Below are 18,059 nucleotides of genomic sequence, written 5' to 3' on the forward strand. Positions count from 1 at the left end.
ACATTAACAATGTCCAGTCCATAAATATTTGACAAATTCACACAAAAAACTCTGATAATTATCCCTATTTGGTGAGTCTAAAATGTACCTAATTCACTTTCTATCCTAACTTGTATTTCCAACCAAAAACTACCTTTTGGTGTCTTTCAAACTTACACACTTTACATCTCTTTAGTGAGTTTCTTTTCTGAATTCGTTAACAAAAAAAATCTATAACTATCTAATCTTCTACTCCCTCAGAGATCTGAGAAGGAAATAATACTACCTAAGTAAACAGGAAGGGCAGGCAAGCAACTTTCAAAAAATGTGAGAAATGACAGAAACAGCTGGCTGCCTGGACAGTCAACCAAGATTTCTCTGCAATGTTAGGGTATCCATCTTTGGCCTATAGGCCTAGCATATCTGACAGACTCATCTGTGAAGCAGGATTTTCTGAAGGGCCTTCCTACTTTGTCTTGGCAAAGTTATGCAGTCACTTTCTTTTGTGTCCTGTTTGTCCATTTTGGACAACATACTGTCAGCAGCCCATGTAAGGGCACTTTCTTGTCCAGTGGCTAGCTTTTGCCACAAAGAAAGTAAACTCCATTAGGAGTTTCTTCAATGCCCATCATCTTCTCTGAAGTAGGTTGGTGCTGCCAGGAGCAGACATGTCTCATATTCATAAAAAAGAAGAAAGAATCTATGTTACTAAAACATCTTAAATGCTGTATACTGTAGATCTCTGAAGTGTTTGAAGATGACTGTCTGTCTACAAATATATTTGTGTTTGATCTTGAAAACATACCTAATATGACTACAAGTTTGATTGTAATGACTATTAACTTGCATTTCATATATCCTAATTAGTTGGCAATAATAACTTTCAAGGTCTAGCAATTTACATTACATTGTTAAATGAATTGTATAGGTGCAATACCTTAAACAAGATTAGAAATATATGTGCAGTATATTCACATTTTCCATTTTTTAATGTGGGAAAAAATTCTCTTTTAACTAATTTCTCCCTTTAAGAAATCTTAATCTGCCTCCTAAGTGATAAGATTAAGGGTGTGTGCCACCACTGCCTGGGCGCTATGTCTAATCTAGTGATTGGCTCTGTTTCTATCATCCTCAGACAAGCTTTATTGGGGTACAAAATATATCACCACAATGGCCCAGTCTGCAAACTCCTGGTTCAGTGGACATTTTTCAGGTGCAGGGTTAGTGGGAGTTAAGCTTTGATTATAGACTTGTGGAGGGCCATGTGGATTAGACCCTGTGGATTAGAATTACTACTCTCTGGAAGATTCCAGAAGTCTGCCGATGCAGCTTAGGATTCATCCTAAGATAGTCTTAATGTTGGGGTTCCTATCCTTTTATTTCAGTTTTGAGTTCCTTTTTTCCAAGTTCTCTGGTCTGTTGATTCTCTGTCTCTCTGTCTCTCTGTCTCTGTCTCTGTCTCTGTCTCTCTCTCTCTGTCTCTCTCTTCTGCTTTGTGGTTACAGCTGGAGTCCTTCTATAGAGTACCTGCTGCTCAGGTATTGGGTGTTTAGACCAGGTGTCCATTGACTCCAGGGTGTTTATAGTCTTGCTGATGCATGTGTGATCTATTTGAAAGTGCACATGACTTTCTGTGATGTTTGTATCATGGGAACCAGAGTGCAGCTTAGAACTTCTCATAAGAAATTTTATTTATCTAATTAAGCCTTTATTTTTATCTGTATATATATATGCCTGAGTGTATGTCTGTGTGCTATGTGCATGAGTGGTGCTAGTGGAGTCTAGATGAGTGTGTTAGATCCCCTGGAACTGGAGTTACAGATGATCATGAGCATCTATGTGCATGCTGGGAACTGAACCTTGGTTCTCTGCAAGAGCATCAAGTGCTCTTAACCTATGAGGATGTTTTGTTTGTTTGTTTGTGGATCTGGATGATCAAACAATGGCCTTGAAGCACTGTACTGTACAGAGCCATCCACATACTCATATATACCATATAGCTCAGGCTTGTCTCTAACTCATCTTGTAGCTTAGGCTGGTCAAACTCAAACTCAAAGGCTCCTTGCTTCAGCAGGTCCCTTCCTCCCTGTCTTGGAAATTTTTATATTCAAGGATGTATAGCTTCCGGGATGGTTGTGTGTCTGGGACATGACAAGGCATAGTGAGAGAATGCACACTACATCGCTCTTCTGCCTTTAATAGGGATTGATGTTAAGCTCCATTGGTCAAGTCTTTATGGAAAGCCTACAGCAGGACCTGGTTATGAGTGTGTGTGTGTGTGTGTGTGTGTGTGTGTGTGTGTCTGTGTATGTTTGTGTGTCTGTGTGTGTCTCTCTGTGTGTATATGTATTTATGTGTATGTTTTTGTGTGTATAACAGAGAGACACATTGTCCCCACAACTCCAAGGTCTGTGTTTCATAAGACAGTCATGGAGCCGATGGGTGTAGTGTGTGAAATCCCTCACATGACTTGTTCTTTTCTTGTAGATTGGCGCAAGGAACACTTCCAGGCCTGTGAGTGACTCTGTCTTCCTTAGGGACGCTCCTCCTGGTCTTCCCATGGCTCTGGTCCCTCCTTCAGTCCCCTGTGGTGATCCAGGTGGTGACAGCTTCAGTGGTGGTGGTGTGGGAGGCAGAGTGACAGCCACTAAGCTGGGTCTGGCTCTCAAGAGTCCTGTGACCTTGTAACCCCTCTTCAGCCTTCTGTTCCCTTCCTCTGCTGCAAGCCATGGGTTTGAGCCACAGGCTCTTCTGTGAGGGACTTGTTTCCCTAGAAGAAGCTAAGAGCTTTTGAGGTGGAGGTGGGACAGCTGTGGCCTTGTTTGGGGGCTGGAGAGGACCTCCTATGATTGGAAACTCTCCTCACAGGGTCTGTCACTCTGGATCCAGACTCTGCCCATCCCATCCTTGCCATCTCTCAGGACAGGATGAGTGTGACCTGGAAGGATACCACTATGTGCCTGGATGGCCTCTATTGTGTGTTGGGCACTGAAGGCATCTCCTCCGGAAGATGTTACTGGGAGGTGAAGATACAGAATGGAGATAGCAGCACGTGGACTCTGGGCGTCTGGAGGGAAGATGTGGAGAAGCAAGGCTGGTACTCAGAGTGTCCAAAAAGGGGGTTTTGGACTGTGGGACGATCTAGTAGTGGCTACTGGGCCTATATAGACAGAGGGAGGGCTTCATTGTCCCTTAGACAAGCTCCCCAGAGTGTGGGGGTGTTTGTGGACTACAGTGAAGGCGACATTTCCTTCTACAACATGAGTGACATGTCCCACATTTTCTCTTTCCATGAAGCTTCCTTCTCTGGGACTCTTTTTCCATACTTCAGGCTGAAGTCTGGAGATGTTTCAATGATTCTCAGCTCTGAGGAGTTCCCTGTGCCCATTAGCATTTTGCCTTCTCTGAAGGAGTCTCTGTGTTCCCAAAGGGAGGGACTCACCCTGGACTCTAGAGTTGTTGACTCTCTCCCAGAGGAAGAATCTCAACTCCTCCCTCTTCCCAGTGACATTTTACCCCCATAGTGCAGATCACTGCCTCTATGTTGTCAATGTGAGTCCTTGTGGGTCTGTAGAATCCACAGGCTAAGCTCCCAGGATGAGTCCTGGAAGGGCTGGAGCTGTGACCCACTGCTCTCGAGTGTGACTCTGAGGCTGTCACTGTGGGAACAGGGAGTCCATGCTTTGTATCCAGGTAGCAGACAACAAGCCTTGACTATTGTTCTAGCTGGATTGAACTATGGGAAGGCATGTTTCTTTTGGTGTTAAATAGCATTTTCTTGGGTTTCATACAATTTGGCATGAAATGGACCAAGGGCTGAATGGACATTGTTTTAATTTGTTCATCTGGCTATGGGCACTTAGGGTCTGCTCTGTGTGTTGGGGCTTGTGATCAGTGGACACAGTGAATATGGTGGAGCAGATGTCACTGATACATGAATTCCTGTCCGCTGGGTTTATTCTTAGTAGTGGGATTACTAGATTATAGATAGTTCTTTCAGTGATCCTTTGTAGACAATAACATGTTCATCAAGTCTCCATGAACCAGCCTTATTATTATATCAGTCTGTCAATGATTCCTTGCATAAAGTCTGTGATTTCTATATTTGAGTCTCTTTATCTCTCATATACACACACAAAGAATCATATAACAAGTAATCCATATTTTCTAAAGATTGTCTTCATATATTTTAACTATTTATTGGTCTATGTATCTGTCTATCTATCTGTCTATGTATGTATGTATGTATGTATGTATGTATGTATATATGTATGTATATATCTAGCTTTTAAAAAAGGATGTCATGTGACCCTGGCTGGCTAACAATCTTTTTTTAGCCAAGTGTGGTGTTTTGGATGAGAATGTCTCCTATAGTCCCATATGTTTGGATACTTGTTCTGCAGTTGGTTGTAGTGTGGGTAGGTTTGGGTGTGGGAGCCCGTTCTGGGGTTCCTCGTGGCTTTACCCAGCAGGTCCGAATAGAGGATGATCAGGACCACGGGCCTGAGTGCAGGTGTCTGAGATGGTCTGCACTTGACTGTGCTGGGGGAGGAGGTCTTTTGCTCCACCCCTTGGCGTCTCTATAAAAACCCTGGACCAGAGACAGTCCGGGCCCGTTGGAATAGGTTCCAGGCCCTCTCGAGGCTATCCTTTATTTTCTATCTGTTTATCTCCGCAACATTCTCCGCTATAAATCCTTCTATCTAATATTTCCTGCTGCTCACACTCAAGAAAACTCTGGGGAACTGTGGGGGTGGTGGGTAAACGCACCACAGAATGGCGCCATGAACAGGGACTAAAGAAAAAAGGGACTAAAGAAAAAAGGGACCAAAGAAAAAAAGGGACTAAAGAAAAGGACTAAAAAAAGGAAAAAAGGGACTAAAGAAAGGAAAAAAAGGGACTAAAGAAAAAAAGGGACAAAAAAAGGGGGGACTAAAGACAAATGAACAGGGACTTAAGACAAAGTAATAGGGACTAAAGATAAAGGAAAATAATAGTTTTATTACAGAGTTTTTGGTGAAAGTGCTGAGTCAGCCCTGTCAGTGGAAAGGCATGCCGGTGTTATGAAAAAAAAATATATATTTATATATATATTTTTTGGGAAGGCAGGGGTTTTATCCTCGAGAGATAAGGAAAGCAGACTGGAAGGATGTCCGATGCTGCAGCGAAATTCTCTTCTGTCAAAATTTTCTATCTTCTATCCCTTTCTCAATTTCTATCTGTGATAAGTATAAGGTATAGGGTAGTAATATAGTTTAGGAAAAACTTAGAAGTGTAAGATTGTGTAGGAAAAAATAAGTAAGGCAACTAGACAGAAAAACTCTTCAATTTTCTAACTTTGGGGGCTTTGAAAGCAAACTGGGGAAAAATCTTTCTTTGGGCTTTACGGGTAATAAAAAAGCTCTTCTTTGAGCTTATGGGGAAGAAAAAGTTTCCTATGGAAGCTTTTGACCTGGGGACAGCTGAAATGCTAAGTCCAAGTGGCAGGAGAAAGTGATTTCTCCCTGAGGCAAAAATGGGGGTGTAAAAAGCCAAAAAGTTTAAAGTTCAGAAGTTTTGGGAAAAGTTGGTCTCTCTCTTGGGGGAAAAAAAAAACTTTCTCTTAAACTATAAAGCTTTTCTTGAAAAATTTGGGGGGAAAATCTCTCTAAAAAGCCTTAATCTTTCTCAAAAGCTCTCTTAAACTTAAAAACTAAAGCCTTTAACCTTCTGAGAGAGGACAAAAATTAGAATCACCTGAAGATTTTAGTATGGGGACCACCTGTGATTAGCTTTAAGGGAAAACAACAAACTTAAGACAGCAAAACCTCTCTAAGTTATTTCAAGCTTTAACAATCCTCCCTGCAATGCAGGAGGCAGGAAAAAGTTCCTAAAAACCCCTTCTAAGCTCTGTTTCTTCAACCTAGTAAGACAGTGGGTCAGAGTACCCTGAAGGAAACGCTTGGGAGAGTAAGGGTGAAGAGCTACAGAGAGCCCAAAAGGGCAGAAAACTTTGCCTGAGAAAAGCAGAAAAACCAAGCTTTTCCGTTACAGCTGAGCTGAGGCAGCAAAGGTTTTGAGTGAGCATTTCAGAATGAAAAGGTGCTCCTAATTGTCCAATGCAAAGAATCCCCTGAAGCAATGCAAACTTTAACATAGTATCCTCGCTTCTGACCTGAAAAAGCTGCTAGAATTTGAGGCAGATTCAGGGGGAGAAAGAAAGCCCCTACCTCCAAAGGCAGCTAGCAGAGGTACAGAGCCGCAGATAGCTGAAGCTCTGCATCTGGGGAAGGAAGGAGCAAGCAAAATGAGATAAATCAGTGGGAGAAAATCTCTGAAGGAGCTATGGAAAAGCTGTTGTAAATGATCTTGTTTTTCACTGACTGGCTAAGACAAACACAAGCCCTGAGGAAAGTTGCTATCAGAAATGCCAGCCTCGATGCGCACTAACGAGGCAGGTGTGGTTCTGATTCGGGGGCCAGTGTCTGATGAAGGAGAGACACCTGTTGAAGCCAGCTGAGGAGAATAGAAACCTCCCAATGTGCCATAGCTGAAAATGTAAAATGCTTGTTCAAATCGCCCATTGCAAAAGCAAACTTTGTTCAAACCTCCCGGGCAGGAATTTGTAAGCAAGTCTGGTAAAAGAGAACCAGTTGACTCTCAGACCCAAAAAGAACTATGGGAAATGACTGACATGGGAAATGATATAAGGAAATGATATAAGGGACTGATATTATGGACTGATATAAAGGAAATGCATTCTGGGAAAGGTAGTTTTTCCGATAAAGATGGCCACATTGCCCTGAAACACTTTTGTCAGCTCGAAAATACGTTCATGGTAAACTTAAAATATAGCTTTTAAAAAGAATAGGGAGGAAAATCATCTAAGAGTTTAAGTGTCAGTTCCAATGAAAAATTGAAAGGATACGGAACTAGGCGCTTCGCGGTTTGGGGCTCCATTGGTAAAATGCCTTATTTACCCTAAGAGCTGTGCAAAGTTTTTACTGTAGTTGGATGACAAAAAGCTACCTATAAGAGGAAACAAGTCACTTTAAAATCCTTAAAATATCACCTAATAGCTGTGCAGTATTGGCGAAGAGCTTTACAGAAGCTAAATACGGTAATTTCACCCTCAGTGTGAAGTGAAGTTTTTCCGTAGAACAAACCAAAAGTACTGCTGTAATAGAAACGTATGTCTGAATTGAGGCATTTAGGGGAACTATTATGAATTTGGGTGAAGGGACAGCCTCTAGTTAAAAACCATTTACCGTTGACAGTGCATCTCTGCCGGTTCGAAAAGGTCCACTCGCAACTTTGGGGTGTGGCTTTGTCCTGAGAATGTTACAATCCCCTAGGAACAAGTATCACAACTCTATAATGACAACAATCACTAAATCCCAGTGCTTTATAACAAAGCTAACTATAAACTGTAAACCTTAAAAATGATGTACATACTTCCTGTCTAGTTAAGAGAATCTTTCTGATAGAGATGGTGATGATGATTAAGAGTAAGAAGTAGAAAGATGAAAATAAGATACGTGAGTTTGTAAAAATGCTGTCTTGTTAGATCTGTGTTAAGAAATCTTTAGGTGTTTGCTAAGTTAGATATATGCTAATGGTAGCCTATATAAGTTTGTAAAATAGATCTATAGAGTTCCTTTAAGAATATAAGCTTGTAAGAAGTATCTAAGGTAGTCTTAAGACATGTAGTAATAAGCTTGTAAGATGCTAGTTGTAAATGTAAGTTTAAATAAGAAATAAGATGGAATGAATATAAGTGTATAAGAAGTAATAAGAAATATATTTGCTGAAGTAGTTCTATAGTTTCCTTAAAGTATAAATAAGTAGATGTTAATATGTGAGTTTGTAAAAATGTGTAATGTTGAGTGAGTTTATGCTTAAGCACATGTTATGTGAGTTTGTGAAAAAGTGTAAATGTTAAGTGTGAGTCTATTAATGTATATGGTGAAAACACCTGAGACACAGGAGATAGTGTCCTAGTAGACTGCAAAGCAGGCAGTCTGAATGGTTTCAAAAGCTCCAGAGCCGCTAAGAAGCTAAGAATGGCGGTAGGCCAGAACCAGCCCAAGGCATCCTCGGTTGAGATCCATGGAATATCAATGCAGCACAGAAAAACCTGAGCTAACAGCAAAAACGGTGCGGTTTAAAATATTACTATAACTAAAAAGGTCTGTCTTTGAGAACAAAAGTTGCAGAGACGCTTGTTTGAACAAAAATTAACTGCAAAAAGTTTTGGTTGAAAAACGTCTCTTCATATTTGGAAGTGAAAGCCTGATACCAGAATTTATTTCTTGTTTGAACTTTTTGAACTTAAAATGAGATAAAATTACAAAAACATTTTGGTTATGGATTTCTTCAAATTTGGAAGGCTAGTACCAATATTTATCATTTAAATTTTGGTACTTAAATGAAATAAACAATAGAGATTTCATTGCAATGGGACAATTTTGAGCTTACTTATAGTAATGACCTCGGAACGGTTTTCTGAAATTGGGTTAAAAATGAAACTGTTTAAATAAAAAAATTTATCGTTTTTACCTAGAATTAAGATGCAGTTTTGTGTATGCATATATGCTTTATTAACTGGAGATTTATGAATTGTTTTGTGAAACTGTTTATGTAAAAATGGAATTACTTATGGAACTGGTTTTGTGTTACAAATGGAACTGTTTAAACAGAAAAGCTTGGGTTTTCTAACTAGGCTTGAGATTTTGCTTAAAAATTATAAAGAAAAGGAGGAGCTATGAGATTGAATTATGTTCGCAGAAACCTATTGATATTAATGCACCCTGGCTTTGTGGAATTGAGGAAATGTTTAAGTTTGTTGTGAATACATCCAAGTTTTCCTATGTTCTGTTAACAAGAAAATTCAAATGACTGAGTTAAAGTTGTAAGACGGAGAAAATTGTTAACTATATATAGCACCATATATGCTAATTCTAATGGTTCTGTTAAGAGTTTGTTTTGAGTTGTAAGATTGAGAAAATTGTGACTATGTATAGCAATATTTATGTTAACCTGTTAATGGTAATGATGAAGCTAAGGGATTCTTTAAGTTTGTAGTCGCCTTAAGAGTTTTGGTTTAGAAAGGGCTTGAGGCAGCTAAGACTGCTGTAGTCACCTTGGACCTAATTCAAAAGAGAAATGCCATTTATATCATCCTCTACTCCCATACTGGGAGGTGTAACAGCTATGGAGATTGCTGTAAGCCATTAATAGTTATTTTTTTTATATATTAAGAAGGGGGGACCTGTGGGAGCCCGTTCTAGGGTTCCTCGTGGCTTTACCCAGCAGGTCTGAATAGAGGATGATCAGGACCACGGGCCTGAGTGCAGGTGTCTGAGATGGTCTGCACTTGACTGTGCTGGGGGAGGAGGTCTTTTGCTCCACCCCTTGGCGTCTCTATAAAACCCTGGACCAGAGACAGTCCGGGCCCATTGGAATAGGTTCCAGGCCCTCTCGAGGCTATCCTTTATTTTCTATCTGTTTATCTCCGCAACATTCTCCGCTATAAATCCTTCTATCTAATATTTCCTGCTGCTCACACTCAAGAAAACTCTGGGGAACTGTGGGGGTGGTGGGTAAACGCCCCACATTTGGGATGTGCAGCTTTGAAGTGTGTCACTGGGGTGAGCTTTGAGATTCAAAACAGTACATCATTCTCATCTTGCCCCCTTCTGCTTCCTGCTTATGATTCAAGACACAAGCTCTCAGTTCTGGCTACAGCCATCATGTTTCTGCCCTGTCTTCATGGACTCTTGTCCCTCTGGAATGATTGTGACAGAACCAGATGGTGCAGATGTTCCTCCATCTGGCCTTCGTCCTGAGGAGATTTCAAGTTTAACTAGAATTTGATCTCTTTGATGGAGAATCCCATGGAAAATTTCTCAACTATGTTGTAGCAATGCAAGGTCAAGATGCCCCAGCTAGCTTATCTTAGCTTCTGTTAAACTACCTGCTTGTGCAAAGCACCCCTTGCAGTTACCCAGCAAGATGGTAGGATTAGTTATTTGCATTCAAAAGACCCACCCTCTGAACTCTTGGGGCTTCTACTGGGTCCTTGAGTGCCTGAGTTTAGTCCCATTATGTCTCTGTGTGCCTAGGTGTAGTCCCATCCAGGTTCCTGAGTACCTGAGTTTAGTCCCATCCAGGTTCCTGAATGCCTGGGTGTAGTCCCAGCCAGCTGGGATGGAGACTTTCAGTTGGGTGTGAAGTGTCTGAGTGGTCCTCTCTGGTGGGCTCCCATTACACACTATTCCCAAATATACTCTTCCTTCTATACGTTGCCTGGTCATGGCATTTTAGCACAGCAATGGAGAAATAATGGGTCTAGAAGTTGTACTAGAATTGTGGGTCCGTTTGCCTCACAAATTAAACGACAGTTTGTGTTGCCTATTCATTTATGTCAACTTGACATAAGCTGGAGTCATTTTGGAAGAGGGATGTAGTGTTAATTGAGAAAAGGCTCCATCAGATTGGTCTGTGCACAAGTCCTTGGGTCATTTCCTTAATTAGTGATTGATGGGGGAGGGCCCAGCCTACTGTGGGTGGTGCCCTCCCTGCAGTGCTGGTCAGGGTGGCTGTAAGAAAGCAAGCTGAGCAAGCCCTGGGAGAAAGCCTGGGAGCCCTCTCTGCCATGCCTCGGCCTCAGCTTCTGCCTCCAGATTCCTGTCTTGTTTGAGTTTCTGCCCTGACCTCCTTTGATGATGGAAATGCAATTGAAATAAACTCTTCTCCCATGTTCTTTATAGTCATGGTGTTTTATCACAGCACAGAAACCCTAAGTGAGACAGAATGCATATGGTTTTCTTTGGAAAATATATTGTAGAATCAAGAAATTAAGTACTGAGGATATAACTCCATGGTAGTGCATTTGACCCTCATGTGAGGCCCTGGGTTCAAACCTCTGTAGTTTAAAATAAGACAAACAACAAGAACAACCAAAAGTAACTAGTATTTCCCAAGTTAAACGATTTCTCTTTTGGCAGGTATACATGCAGCACACTCTTACATAAATGTAAATAAATAAAATAAAAAAGAATTGATTTTTTTATTATATTGTCAGTTTATTAATAGTTTTTCCATAAAGTGAGAGTTTGAAAAATTGAATTTACTGTTTTTGTGTGGCCTGTGAACTCCTGTTTATATTTAATGTAAAATGTCAATTTGTACTTTGTGCTATGTGAAAAGATGAAATTCAAATTTCAGTATCCATAAATAAAGTTTTATTGGAACACAGTGGTGTAATTCATTTTTATAATATGTATGGCTGCCTTGGAACCAAGAAGACAGAATTGAGTTGTTGAGATAGAATATAAGTGGACAAGAATGTGTATTTGTTCTGTTCCTGAAAATTTTAACTGGCCTTTACAAAGTAGCTATTTTATTTAGCAATTCTACTGAGCCTCTTAAAGTAAAAACTGGAGTTGTGGGAAAGTTGGTTTCCTGGTTGTGCAGAGTAAGGTATGGACAACATCTGGACTCCAGCGTCTCCTCCTACAGATGCTCAGGCTGACCACAGTGTCCACCATCCTCCCCCATTAGTCCTTTTGGGTAGCTGTGAGAGGGCGGGGACTTCAGAGTGAGGGAAGATGAGGGAATGGAGGGCAAGATGGAGGGAGGAGAGGGGTGGGGAAGTGAGGGTTGGAGAGAGGGAAGAGCTTTGGGGGCATCGTCTGGGGAAGGATGAGGAGTGTGTGGGGGAGGGTTGGGTTTCAATGAGGCTGTATGTGCAGAAGAGGACATGGGAGTGAGGGGAGAGAATGTGGTGGCCTGGCCACAGCTCTGCCATTCCTCAGCAAAGTGCCTAACAGGGAAATCAATGGCACCCACCTGTCCAGGCCACACTGTCACAGTCAGGCCACAAGGGGGCAGCAGAGGTGGAGGAAATGCAGTTGAGACTTCCTGAGTGGCACATATATAATTTATTTTATTTTTTTTTACTTGAGGCAAAATATGTTTATTACAGAACAGGATCTTATAGTAAGCAAGGCAACATTAGATCAACCATTTTAGAATATTTTTAATGAAGTATAGCTTTAAAACTGTAATAAAGATGAACGTAAATCTAACATGCTCTTCTCTTCTTGTAAATGGGATGATGTAGAAAAGCAAAGCTTCAATGTATAGGGGTTGGAACCATTTGGGACTCGGATCTGGTAGTGGTTGAGTGCAGTGAGGGCCTCCACGGCTTTGTCAGTCTTGCATTTCCACTCCAGCAACCCTGAGAGGGTTTTAGCAGAAGCTTTCCCGTGGAACACTTTGTATTTGATGAATGGAAGGACTTGGTGGTCGTTACACAACTTTGTGAAGGTCTCCTCTGTGACACACAGTGGAACATTATAATAATGCAGCACACAGGAGGGTGGCTGGATTATATTCTTAGATGCTTGGCCAGCATTTGTAAAGCGATTATTGTTACTCATTGCAAAATCTTTGTAGCTACTTGTACCATCCTCCAGCTCAAATGTTTGACTTGGAACAACTGAATGTTGTTTAGATACACAAACATTAAGTCTTTCCCCAAAAAGTTTGACATTATTAAGGCGTGTGACTGCTCTTTCTACAGCATACTCGTCACCCATTTCTACAAGTGCTGTGCCAGGAATGGTCTTCATAAATTTTACCTTTTCGATATTTCCATACGATATTTCCATACAAGCAGAACAGGTTGAAGACTCTTGAACAATTCATGTTGAGCTCGTGTAATCCACTAACCATTACGACGGAGCCAGAGGGACTTCCTCCATGCATGTAAGAGGAAGAAGCTTGTGGTAATGGAGAAGCAACAAGTGCAGGTGTATCTCTAGAGCCCATTCTGTAACGGCTTGGTAAAGGCAACAATGGACCATGCGATCCATAGCCATCATGTCTAAACGAAGAAGGATGATCTCCCAAAACGGCTTGTCTCTGGAGACCCTTTCCTCTATCTGAATCATACTATTAGCTTCAACAGCAACACATTTTCAAAGTGGGCTTCTTTCAAGAAATTTCTGCATAAGCCAACAACAACCTCGTCTTCCCAAAATAAGGCTTAGTGTAGTCCCAACTGTCATTGTCATTCCTAATCACATTTAGACGAGTTGGCCTTGCATATTCGATTTTTAGTGTGCACCATCGGGCATATATATCAGCTCCACTGAGTGCTGCTTTAGCTTTTTGGGCACAAAGGACTGACTCAAACTCAACCATTGCTTGTATCCCATTTCTCTTGAACATAACAATACGTTGTACTTTTCCAACAGGGTTGCATACTGTATATAGAACATCCACCGTGATTGGATAAAGAGGATTCTGAATGGAGAGCAGGAGAACTTTGTTGCCCCCTGAGGGATCATCAGTGTTTCCTGGCCGAGTGATTCTTTTACTTGTAGAACAGCTGAAGAAAGCCTGTTGGCCAGCATTGTACACAGGCTCATCTGCAGCAAATGTCACACACTCTTTGGCACTATCGACATTTTCAAACTCCACTAGAGCCTGTCGTTTAAACGGCATCATCATCACGTGGCATATTGTCCCAAATTTCTCCAGCGCCTCCACAAGGTCGGCTTCCACCACCGACTCACAGAGCCCTCGGACATGCACAACAGGGGAGACAGAAACTTGATGATGACTTCCACCTCCTTCCATGGCGTGGACACGTTCCGGGGGCCGCCGCCGCTGCCGCCTTCGTCGCTGCCGCTCCCTCCTTCGTCGCTGTCGCTCCCGGCCTGAGGCCAAGGCGTCGCTTCCTGGCGAGTCTTGCTCTCCTCCGCCGAGTAGCCGATCTCTCCTTCCTCGGTCTTGAGGCGCTTGGCCTGGGTCTCGAACTCCCGGTCCTCCTCCTCGTATGTCTCCTCCTTCGGGGAGGAGGAGGAGGTGGAGGAGGACATGGCGGTGGCCGAGGTGGGGGCGTGGGAGCTGGGCCTCAGATGTCGCCGATCCGTCCCCGCAGCCTCAGCCACTGCTGCTGCTGCAGCCGCCGAGTGCTCCAGGAGCCCTTGGCTGAGGAGGGAGCACGGGCTGAGGGGACGCTTCCCTTTATCTCCCAGCCGGCCTCCCTATATAATTTATATACACATAATTATAACAAATTTATATACAGGTTTATTTTTATTTTACTTATGTGTATGTGTGTATATATCTTTGTGATATGCCTGGTGTGTTCAGTTTCCAGCCGAGGCCCCCAGAGAGCACAGGATCCCCAATGAGTGTGACATACAAAGAAGTTGATTGTGGTGGTATTGTGTTCCCCAAAATACTGTGCACCCTAATAAACTTATCTGGGGTCAGAGAACAGAACAGCCACTAGATACAGAGGCCAGAAAATAGTAGCACTCACGCCTTTAATCCTAGCATTCCAGAGGTAGAAATCCATCTGGATCTCTGTGAGTTCAAGGTCACATTGGAAAGAGCCAGGCATGGTGACACACACCTTTAATCCCAGGGAGTGATGGCAGAAAGCAGAAAGGTATATAAGGCGTGAGGACCAGGAACTAGAAGCTTTTGGCTGGTTAAGCTTTCAGGCTTCTAGCAGCAGTTCAGCTCAGACCAATTCTGGATGAGGACTCAGCGGCCTCAAGTCTGAGGAAACAGGATCAGCTGAGGATCCGGCGAGGTGAGGAAGCTGTGGCTTGTTCTGTCTCTCTGATCTTCCAGTGTTCACCCCAATATCTGGCTCTGGGTTTGATTTTATTAATAAGAATTGTTAAGATTCCTGCTACAGTTGAGAGTCAGGCTCTTAAGTAGAAGTTCTAATGTACCCCCAACTCCCTTCACCCCCAATTAGTGGAGCACTGTCCACACCGATTTCCCACTTGGGTGATCCTCCATTGGGTTTAGATGGCTTTAGGGGTAGCTCTAACTGCTGACAGGGTTTGTGTCTGTATCCGATTGACCTGGGTAGGGTCCCATCCATTGCTAAGTCTCCAAATATCACAGTCTAACACCAAACAAACAAACAAACAAACAAACAAAAAACAAAAACCATGGGAATGAAAGAGAAGGTGTTCAGAATAAAGTGCCTGTGAGCATGTGCCTGGGGATTTGTCTGTGATCTCCTTCGGGGAGGCTCTGTGGTAGGAGAGGCCCAGGCTGTCCAGCATGCCAGGATGGTCAGAAAATCCCTCCCTGGCTGCACAGCGCCTTAAACTCACTGTAGCTGAGGATGACCTGAATTCACCTCTTCATCCTTCTGTGTCCTCACCTGAGTCCTGGGGATTAGAGCTACAGCACACCTGGCCTTTGCTCTGGGCTTCAGCTGCAGCAGTTCCTGCACTTGAGGGCTTTGAGATCTCGACTTCCAGCAGGAGAGTTTGATTGGCAGAAGCAGCAGGGAACATGCTGGTGTTAAACCCTGAGATGGGCTCTGGGTGTTTGGCTCCTCAGCTGCAACCATTGTGAGTGTCACAGTGTCACACACAGCAGGTGTTGCAGCTCTCGGGCTAGAGTGCCAGGACCCCTGACTGTTTAGAAAGATTTCTTTTGTTTTAATTATGTGTATATGTGTGTGCCTATGTGTGTGTATGTGCATGTGTGAGTGCAGGTACACATGGAGGCCAAAAGAGGGCGCCAGATGCCCAGCACCTGGAGTTGTGGTCAGTTACAGAGTTGGGGGTTCTGCAAGAGCAGCGGGTCTCTTAACCTCTGAACTGTGTCTCCAGACCCTGCAGCCTGGACTCTTGAAGCTTGTGGCTCCCAGATCTCATCTGGTGACTGGGGTCTGCAGTTTCTCCTCGTTGGCTCTCAAGTTCGTCTGTCTGTGTTTCTGCCCCAGCTTTCTGTCCACTCTCACTGCCCCTCTACTCCAGCTGCCCCTCAGTGTCTCTGCCCCTGTGGTTTCTGCTCAGGCCTCTCCTTAGTTTCCCCTGTCCCTTCTCTGCTGTTGGTGTTCCTGCCACCACACCAAGGCCGTCCTTGCCACAGCCGCCTCACTGCTGTTTCCACTGTCTCCTCTTCCTGTTACAAAGGACAGAGTGGAAAGAGTCCAGAAGGGCCACTTGAGAGAAGTCTTTTACCTCCCAATTCAAAAATTATTTATGGGGCTGGAACTATGGCTCAGTGGTTAGAGTGCCTGCTGCTCTTGCAGAGGAGCAGGATTCACCTCTTAGCGCCCACAGAGCTGCTCAGGTTTTCAGTTTCTGACTCTGCGGAAACCAGGTACACATGAGGCACACATGCATGAACAGAGGAAAATGTGCATACACACAGAATGTGCATATACACAGGCTCTAATATTGTGTGTGTGTGTGTGTGTGTGTGTGTGTGTGTGTGTGCATGTGTGTGAGTAGGCAAATGATGACCAGTGTGTCCATGTCATGGCTCAAACATGGAGTGACAGGGAGGTGGAGGAGTCACTTGTGTCCTTTTACCTTTATGTGGAGTCAACGATCAAACTCAGGTTGTCAGGCTTGGTGGCCAATGCTCTTATAGTCTACTTATTCACACTCTCACCCTCTTCTTTTGTTTCTCTCTCTCTCTCTCTCTCTCTCTCTCTCTCTCTCTCTCTCTCTCTCTCTCTTTCCTACAGATCTGGCCTAGAACTCAATATTTAGCCCAGGCTGTACAAAAACAGACAGATCCATCTGTGCAGCCTTGCTTATATTTAAGGTGTGTTCCTCCTCACTCAGCCCCCCACCTTTCAGACAGGGGTCACAAAGCTCAGGCTGACTTTAAGTCTATGTAGGTGAGGATGGCCTTGAGTTCCTGGTCATCCTGCCTCCACCTCCTGAGTGCTGAGATGGCAGGCATGTCCCACTCCACACAGTGTCAGGGTCCTGAGTCACAAGCACAGTCCCCTGTGGCCTCTGTACTAGTGCTTATTGTCAGTGCAGCTGGCTGTGACCCCAATCCCTGGGAGAGGACACAGTGGACACCCCAGCAAGGCCCCTCAGTCTCCTCTCAGCTGTCTGATCTGCTCCTGTCATTGCCTTCCACCCCATCCCCCCACCCATGTGGAAGTCATAGGCTGGGCCCCAGAAGGAGATAAGTTTGTAATATCAAGGCTCCTGGGGTCCAAGGTCCCTTGCAGGCTCCTGCTGAGTCTGTGATGCCTGGAGTGGGTGTTGGGCAGGGCTGGGGATGAGGTGGGATGGGGGTGGGGACAGGGAAGACAGGGTTCTGGAAGACCTACCTCCCCTCCTCTTAGTTACTGGAGCTGGTCAGGGCTCATGACATCACCTCCACTTGCAGTTGTGACAGGAGTTGACATAACTGGTGAGTCCAGCCCAGCTCCTGATGCTGAACAGAGACTCAGTGAGGTTTCCTTGTCCTCCTCCTGTCTCCTCATGACATTTCCATAACATGGGTGACCTCAGGATCTCCCCAGCAGGCAGGGTTGGAGGGGACAGGGGTAGGTAGGGGTGGCCTGGGGAGAGATGGGGTGGGAGGTGGACTTTCTCCTCTTCCTGATAGAGAAAGACACATGCAGAGGGAAACACACCCAGTTCACATTACCTTAGCTTTCAGTTTTGATGGCTGAAGCTCCAATTGCTCTGTGGACTGGGAGGGCTCTGCTGGAGCAGGCAGTGTCAAAGTCTCTGTAGAGGCCATTAGGGCTGTGCCAGCCTCTGCTTCCTGTCTGCTGCCTAGACACCACGAACCTGTCAGAGATGTGGAAACCAGAGCCTGGCATTGGGGAGAGCCGAGCTTAGAGCTGTGAATGCATCTTGGAGCAGCTGAGCTCTGGGAGGAAGATTTCTGCTGGGTCCCTTAGACCTTGAGCTGTCCCCCATGAAGTCACAGTCTTCCAGAGCTGGGAGCAAAGAGAAGCAGGTAGGTTGGCTTTGAAGACTCCTGTGTGCCGGAGGAAGGAACCAGAGCTGAGATTGTGTTCAGTGAGTCCCTGCAGGTCACATCCCTGGTGGCTGAGCCTGGAGACAGCTCACAGGTCCCTGAGTTTGTCCTTCTCAGGACCTTAGGCTTCCCCTTCCCCCACCCTTCTAGACAGCAGGTGGTTGGGGCAGACCAGGGTTTGTTTATGTTCTTTTCAAGCCTGTCTTCACCATGCAGGGTCTTTATCACAGACAGAGACTATGAGGACAAAGCTGTCTGTGGACGTGTGTGTGTGTGTGTGTGTGTGTGTGTGTGTGTGACCTGCTGAG

General features: G+C 44.1%; 2 protein-coding genes across 2 annotated transcripts in view; one reads left to right on the top strand and one right to left on the bottom strand.

The window, feature by feature from the left end:
- LOC143269999 (butyrophilin subfamily 1 member A1-like) overlaps positions 1–3,983 on the top strand; it is a 10,967-nt gene extending 6,984 nt beyond the window's left edge. The window contains exons 8-9 of the mRNA XM_076558062.1: positions 2,467–2,493; positions 2,848–3,983. Of these exons, the coding sequence (XP_076414177.1) occupies positions 2,467–2,493; positions 2,848–3,503 (683 nt within the window). The 3' untranslated portion in view covers positions 3,504–3,983. The remainder of the gene's footprint in view (positions 1–2,466; positions 2,494–2,847) is intronic.
- Positions 3,984–11,985: 8,002 nt separating this feature from the next.
- On the bottom strand, positions 11,986–13,866 carry LOC143270014 (heterogeneous nuclear ribonucleoprotein L-like). Its single transcript, XM_076558274.1, is given in 4 exon segments — positions 11,986–12,623; positions 12,625–12,904; positions 12,989–13,613; positions 13,616–13,866. Coding segments are annotated over 4 exon segments (1,746 nt in total). The 5' UTR covers positions 13,851–13,866; the 3' UTR covers positions 11,986–12,017.
- Between the last annotated feature and the right edge of the window lie 4,193 nt (positions 13,867–18,059).

Source organism: Peromyscus maniculatus, chromosome 21 (assembly GCF_049852395.1).
Source record: "Peromyscus maniculatus bairdii isolate BWxNUB_F1_BW_parent chromosome 21, HU_Pman_BW_mat_3.1, whole genome shotgun sequence".
In the NCBI taxonomy this organism is placed as follows: domain Eukaryota; kingdom Metazoa; phylum Chordata; class Mammalia; order Rodentia; family Cricetidae; genus Peromyscus; species Peromyscus maniculatus.